We start from the raw sequence: 7,204 nt of genomic DNA, 5'->3' as shown, positions 1-7,204 counted from the left end.
AAATATTCCCCACAAAAAGATTGAACTTAAGAACAGTGGACACATTTTAAAAATGTGTCGAGATTCTAAAGGCAAAAAATATTATAATGAAACACCAACCATGAAATGTTAAATACTTTAACTCTTAAAAGAGAACCAAGAACATTTCTATATATTCAATAATTTACAGATTGTTCATTGTTTGTTTCATTTCAGCAGCAAACATGACATTGATTTTTTTTTCTTTTTTAAACCTGTTGCTGTGAGCTTACCATCGCCCCAGCAAGAGTTATTTTAAGCAAAAATAAACCATATGAAATAAAAGATACAACTGCAATGAAATAAAACAGCCTAAAAAAAAGTTGCGAGCAACTTTGACTGGCTTCCAAGGCTTAACAGCAGGATGCTCGAAATGAAAAAAACAACAACAAAAAACAGTACTGCTGCCTGTAAAATCGACTTGCACTACAAGGTTTAGACGTATCATACTGAACTGTTACGGCACATTCTAGTGCAAGATTTTTTGTTCAGTTTGTCCAACTACTGGTGATACAAATCTGATCAGAAACGTTAGTTCAGTCATGGGATTTACACACCATGAATGTGATCGCTTGAATTAGCTCTTTATTGAGCCCAACCAGGACAGTAAGGCCTCTATTCATTTGTGTCGATAATAAAATAAAATGTCCACCCCTCATCATTCACAAAATTTCAACTGTATTGTTCATCAGGTAATCAGGTAATAATGTAAAATTTGATTTATGGTAAGCACACTTGTGCATATACCATTGGAAAAAAAGAAAAAAGTAAAAAAACTTAGTACCAAAATTATTTTTAAATTAAAAAAAGGTTTTAAAAATGTGATAAAAAATAAAAATAGGAAGTAAAAAAAAAGGTATAGTACCAAAATATTTCATAGTTCTGTTTGGAAGCCATATATATTCTATATGAGATATACACTAATTATAAAAAAATTGTTTCTTGATTTTCATGCTAACAAAAAAAAATGGGGGTGTAGTTCTGTTTGGAGGCCAATATAAACGCCATGAGATTCATGCTTATTATTACAATTGCACGGGCTGTAATGTGACCAAGTATGAAATGAAACACGGGTTTGACAGACATCACAGTGTGTGTTTGGCAGCATGAGGTCAGTCATGGCTCACAGTGCTGAAACACAGTGTGTGTGTAAACTCTTTCGTAAAATCCTGAGGTGAGGTCGGGGTGTTTGAGGTTGTTCGTACTGGGTGTATAAAAGTGTCTAATTGAGATCTGTATAACAACGTGTAATCCCATATGTAATGGAAATATCTGGCAGTACTGAAGGAAATGGGTAAAATCAACACTGTTGGGGACTGTCGCACAAACCCAACACAATATGGCTGCTTCGTAAAGCACCCCTGTACCAAACAATTTGTTGTACGTCTGGTACTAGTTAGGTACCATCATTTACATAAATATTATTAATGTAACATTGCTTGAGAAACTACAACTACTACTGCAGTACCATTGCCTCAAAAGGTGCTGTTTTACCACATTTGATGGTAGAAATCCATTTGTACCGAGTCTGTAACAGTTGGACAGTAATGTCTGAAGAGGTGCGCACAGTGAAAGTCCGGTTGTGAGAGATATATGGTTAGTGGAATCCAGCAATTGTGAGGTCCGGATACGTGATGTTATGAGGTCTGTTTTGTCCATATGGTTTTGGTAGCGTCTGGGTGATAATGTGGTTCTGGAAAATGAGGTTAGTGAGTTTATTGAGGTCCAGTTTTCTGAGGTCCGGCTTGTGGTGAACGGGGAGAGATTTTGAGTCTTGATGCTGAAGAAACGGCGGCTTTCTACTCTTCATTCTGGTGGAAAAAGAGGAGAAACGAACGTTAGTCAGATGATCAAACGGCCACAGACAACACGAAATAAAACCTAAAAGCACTATTTAAAGTAGAAACACGCTGCTAATCTGCTTTTTTAGGAACACGCTGGTCTATAGCGCCCTCTCATACACAAAAACAAACAAATCCTCCCTTTCTTCGTTTATTTGAAAACACCACTCTTTTCTTGGATCCTTCCTTCAGGCCTGAGGAGTAACTGACCTTGCCAACGGTTGATAAACAAGCATCATTGTTTCCCTGGAAACGTTCAACACAGATCTGAACAGCCTGAGAGGAGCCAAAAGCTTTATGACATCATCGCTCGGCACAAACACAGAGAGCGAGCGAGACCTGATGCAGACAATCTGCTCTCTTTCTGTTTGTCTCCCTTTATCCATTCTCAAGCGTATGTGAGCCTCATCCGAAAGTGGCGCTCCTGACTCCTGCCCTATTCAATCGCACGTCTAATCCACTCAGACGCACACAAACAACTACGAGCGGTTTTCATTATATAACACTCTCACTGACTGTGATTAAAAGATCAGAACGTAGACAGTCAGCATTAGCGCGCGCACACACCTGTTCACCATCAATTCTGAAGAAAAAAAAGGTGACGGCATTAAGACGTCACTCATATGTGCTGTAATTCTGGGCTTGTGATTGGTCACGGCTTCAGACACGGGGTTTAAAGTCGACATGAAAAGACATGTGCATTTCTAAAAATGTGATGCGAAACTGGATATTTGATAAAAAAAAAATGACATCAAAAAGTGAAAAAGTTCTCCATGCAGATTTCACTCATGTTTAAAGGGGTCATATGATGCGATTTCAAGTTTTCCTTTCTCTTTGGAGTGTTACAAGCTCTTGGTGCATAAAGAAGATCTGTAAAGTTGCAAAGTCTCAAATCCAAAGAGATATTCTTTATAAAAGTTAAGAGTCAACCACACCCTCCTAAAACGGCTCATTCTAACGCGCCCCCACATATCTACCTCACTATGTGGAAATATTTGCATAATGCCGCCCAAATGTGCACGCAAAGAAAGAAGGCGTGGTTTCAGTAACCACAGTTAGTGTTGAAGCAGCATGTCAGGGAGACGCTGTGTGTTTCAGTGCGAAAGCAAAAGCACTTTATTTGGCCTTCCGGAAGTAGATGCAATTAGGAATCATCGGTTAAGATTTATTTACAACAGAACAGCACAACCCAGATGTTCAAATTTGTGCAACGCATTTTATGGACGACAGTTTTTTGAACCTAGAAGAGTACAAGGCTGGCTGTGCACAAAGGCTATTTAAAAAAAAAAAAAAAAAAAGGGGTAAATTCCGACTTTGCTATGACAATCTGGAGCTTCTGAATCAGCGACTGTAAGTATGTTTTGTTATCAGTTTAAGTATTTGCTATTTACTGTTCAAATGCACAGTTTTGCACAGCGCAGAGTAACGTACAGTATTTGAAAAATAATGTGTTTTTTGAACATTAAAGCATGTCAACATATTCTGTTACACCAAATACACCAAATAATGATCTTTAAAATAGCATCATATGACCCCTTTAAATTGGTTGCGCAAATTCGCCATGTTGACCAACAGATTGATCCCTTTTCCATGCAATTGCAATAAATGGGGACTGGCACTTTCAGGGTTCAAAACAGACATAAAAACACCTTAGAAGCAGTGTTGGGGAAAGTTACTTTTAAAAGTAATGCATTACAATATTGCGTTACTCCCTAAAAAAGTAACTAATTATTACGTTACTTTTTTTCGAAAGTAATGCGTTACGTTACTTTTGAGTTACTTTTTAAATCTGGGCTGGGCTTGCTTGTTTGTTTTTAATATAAAAAAAAAGTTATTTTACAAATGTAAAAGCCCTTTCACAACAAAAGTCAAATGAATACGCCTCAGGCTGAAGGAAATGTAAATTCCCCTCTGTACAGTAGAGGCGCCGCTCAAACGAATTGCATGAAGAATTTGACGCAGGAGAAGAACGTTCAATACTATTCAGCAATATCAAAAATGAATTACGAATGTGTCATTTTTGCTTAGTATGGTTGAATTGGATCATCGAAGGTCAGTAGCAAAGACATTGCTTAATAAACTGGGATTAAATACAAAGGATTTTTTTTTCTTATTTAACACTGTTTTTATTCATTTTGAAGAATAGCTACTGAATCTGTTTTTGTGCAGGTGAGATGAGTAAATGCATGTTGACATTTAGTCTAGAACTACAGTATCATCATGTTCACACAGCGCACACAACACCTCTGCACTTACTCCCGATTTCTCTCAACATGGCAACATGAGAGCTGTCAGTCAAGACATGGGAAACAAAGTCACAGGCGTTACTTAATTGAAAAAGGAACTCAGATATTTCCTTCTAAATTAAAAAGTAATGCGTTACTTTACTAGTTACTTAAAAAAGTAATCTGATTACGTAACTTGTAATGCGTCACCCCCCAACACTGCTTATAAGTATCATAAAAATATGACTTGTATACTACGTTTTTACAAGTCTTCTGAAGCCATACGATGGCTTTGTGTTAGGAAAAGACTAAAAGTGTATATATTCACTAATAATTTACCCTCCAGCGAGCTGTTAAAAGCAGTGACCGGATCATTGAGTCAGTAAGTGGAATTCAAGAACCGAATCAGTTTAATTTGTTAAGAGAATCATTCAGTTTTTGTGAACTGAATCAAAAGATTAATTCAAGGACCAACTGAAAAGAATTATGTTTTTACGAGTCGCTACTTTGATGGTACATTTGCATCTTGAATGCTCTACTCCCTCATCTTTTTATTTATTTATCACATAAGTCCAGAAAGTAAATGAGGTCAACTGTGACGTTCACTTTTACAAAGTTTACAAGTGTTTGTATCCGTGTACGTATTCCTGTACAAACCGCTGCCCTCTTTCCATCCAGCTGACATTATTCTGACACCAGCTCTGCCCTGGAATACACAACCTCGCCTGTATCGGTGTGAGCTTATTTGTTTAGACTAGTCTGATTTTGTTCCCAAACCTTTTACCTGAAGCTGTCGTTGCTTTGGACGCAGTCGTCATGATGTCATACATGAAAGAGAACTAGCCATTACAACACGGAACGACTGACCTGACTTGTTATTTACATTCAAAACAAATACAGCTTCAATTCCTCACTTAACCTCTGAAACCAATCCTGTGATACTTTTCCATTACTTACTTTAATTGCACACAGAAAGCATGACAGTAGGCCCTGTGATGGAGCTGAGGAGAAGTAGGCCCCAGCACGGAGCTCCACGGTTCCGATTAGGCCCCAGTTTAAATCTACGGGAAGGACCAGGCCTGAGCTAAGAGCTGAAGAGGCAGTGGCTTGAGACAAACCACAGCTATAAATACAGCGCTGTGCAGCAGTAGAGCAGAGAGCCGCAGGTCTAATAGTGCAGCGCTGAGAACATGAAAGCCCCCTCACATCTCCGCAGCAACCCCGACGTCAAGCGCTTTTATAGTGCGGCCATTTTTAGGGCCTCTTTCCTCTTTACTTAGAAAACCAGAGAGATGGAGAAAATTGCAGAGGGTGAAATTATAAGCTGCCGGACTGTGCAAACACGTAGCGTGGGGAAAAAAAAAAAAGAAGAAGAGAGGGTGCTCAAAAATGCCGCTCACGGAAGTCACAGCATCCCGAAATGAGGGGGAGGAGCTACTGGTAATATTCAGCATTTCCAGAATTAAGATTCTAAAATTCTGTTCCTGGAATTAGTGCACTACAGCGTGCATGATGTTTCAATCACACAACCATCTTTATTGATGTCAAAAAAGACAAGACTACAGAACATAAATGATTCCAGTGTATGTTGCATCACAAATACAGATTCATTTTGACAAAATTGCACATAAAGACCCCACGTTAAGTCCTATGTTCCATGACTTGTCCAGGCAAGTGTTTACTGGTTAAGTTTTTTAAATTTTATAGAAACTGCTATGGACAATTTCCAATTGAGTTGCCAGACATTTCACACATATAGAACTCACAGAATTAACTGAAATGCAAAAGTAATACCATGACTAATATGTTTTATCAACTCATTATGGATAAATTTACTCTACTCAGAAGAACTTAAAACAAATTCAAAATGAACATTTCCATATAATATAAAATATACTACTAGAGATGGGTAGATTACTTTCAAAATGTAGTCCATTACTGATTACATGATGAAAACTAGTTAGTAACATAATCTACGTTACACATTTTAGGTAATGTATTCTTCTCACTACTTTTTAGATTACTTTTTGTCTAACTTGTTTTAAACTTACTATTAAACATACCATATTTATATAGAAAAATACAAATTAAACCAGGGTTTCCCAAACTGGACTTAATGTAAGAACAGCAGTGGGTTTGTGAGTTGATAAAAAGATAATACTTAATTAAATCATAAAAATGTAAAAAAAAAAAAAAGAAAAAGAAAAAAAAATTCAGAAACATGGAATGCAAAATTATTAACATGACATTTGTGAATATAGTCAAAGCTAAATGGTACGACACACAGTAGGATCTTTAGAAAGGACAATTTAAAAGAAAAAAGAATTGGGGAGAATCAATAAATTAAGAATAATTTACTGCCATAGTGTGAATATGTAATCATGTAATCCATAAAAAGTAACTGTAATCTTATTATGAGCATTATAAAATGTAATATAATCTAATGATTTTTTGGAATCTGATTACATAATCCAGATTACATGTAATCAGTTACTACCCAGCTCTGTATGCAATACTACTGTTCAAAAGTATGGGGTCATTATTATTTTTTTTATACTTTTATTCAACAAGGACACATGAAATTTACTAAAAATGACTGTAAACATGTGTAATGTTATAAAAGATAAATATAATAAATAAATGCTGTTTACCGGAATAAATTGCTTTTTAAAAATATATTAAATAATAAAAGTTATCTTGATTTATCGTAAATTATAATAAGAATAACATTTTTTTTAAGTAATAATATTTCACAATATTCGTTTTTACGATTATTGATCAAATGAATGCAAACTTGGTGAGCATAAGAGGCTTCTTTCAAAACATTAAAATCCTACTGACACCAAGCATTTGAATGGCACGTGCATTTCTATACTACAAAGTATATTAAAGGGTTAGTTCACCCAAAAATGAAAATTCTGTCATTAATTACTCACCCTCATGTTCTTTCAAACCCGTAAGACCTTCGTTCATCTTCAGAACACAAATTAAGATATTTTTGATGGAATCTGAGAGCTGTCTGATCCTGCATAGACAGCAATGCAACTGAAATGTTCTCAAGTCCAGAGACGTAGCAAGGAGATTGGTAAAATAATCCATGTGACATCAGGGGTTCAACCA

The 7,204-nt window shown here is 36.3% G+C and overlaps 1 protein-coding gene across 1 annotated transcript in view; it reads right to left on the bottom strand.

Moving 5' to 3' along the window:
• Positions 1–953: 953 nt before the first annotated feature.
• LOC107587795 (insulin receptor substrate 1-A-like) overlaps positions 954–7,204 on the bottom strand; it is a 24,419-nt gene continuing 18,168 nt past the window's right edge. Inside the window, exon 2 of the mRNA XM_016275720.1 lies at positions 954–1,829. Coding sequence (XP_016131206.1) covers positions 1,825–1,829 — 5 coding nt within the window. The 3' untranslated portion in view covers positions 954–1,824. The remainder of the gene's footprint in view (positions 1,830–7,204) is intronic.

This window comes from Sinocyclocheilus grahami, unplaced genomic scaffold (assembly GCF_001515645.1).
Source record: "Sinocyclocheilus grahami isolate Dianchi unplaced genomic scaffold, SAMN03320097.WGS_v1.1 scaffold6.1, whole genome shotgun sequence".
Lineage (NCBI taxonomy): Eukaryota > Metazoa > Chordata > Actinopteri > Cypriniformes > Cyprinidae > Sinocyclocheilus > Sinocyclocheilus grahami.
This window is presented reverse-complemented; position numbering and strand designations above follow the sequence as displayed.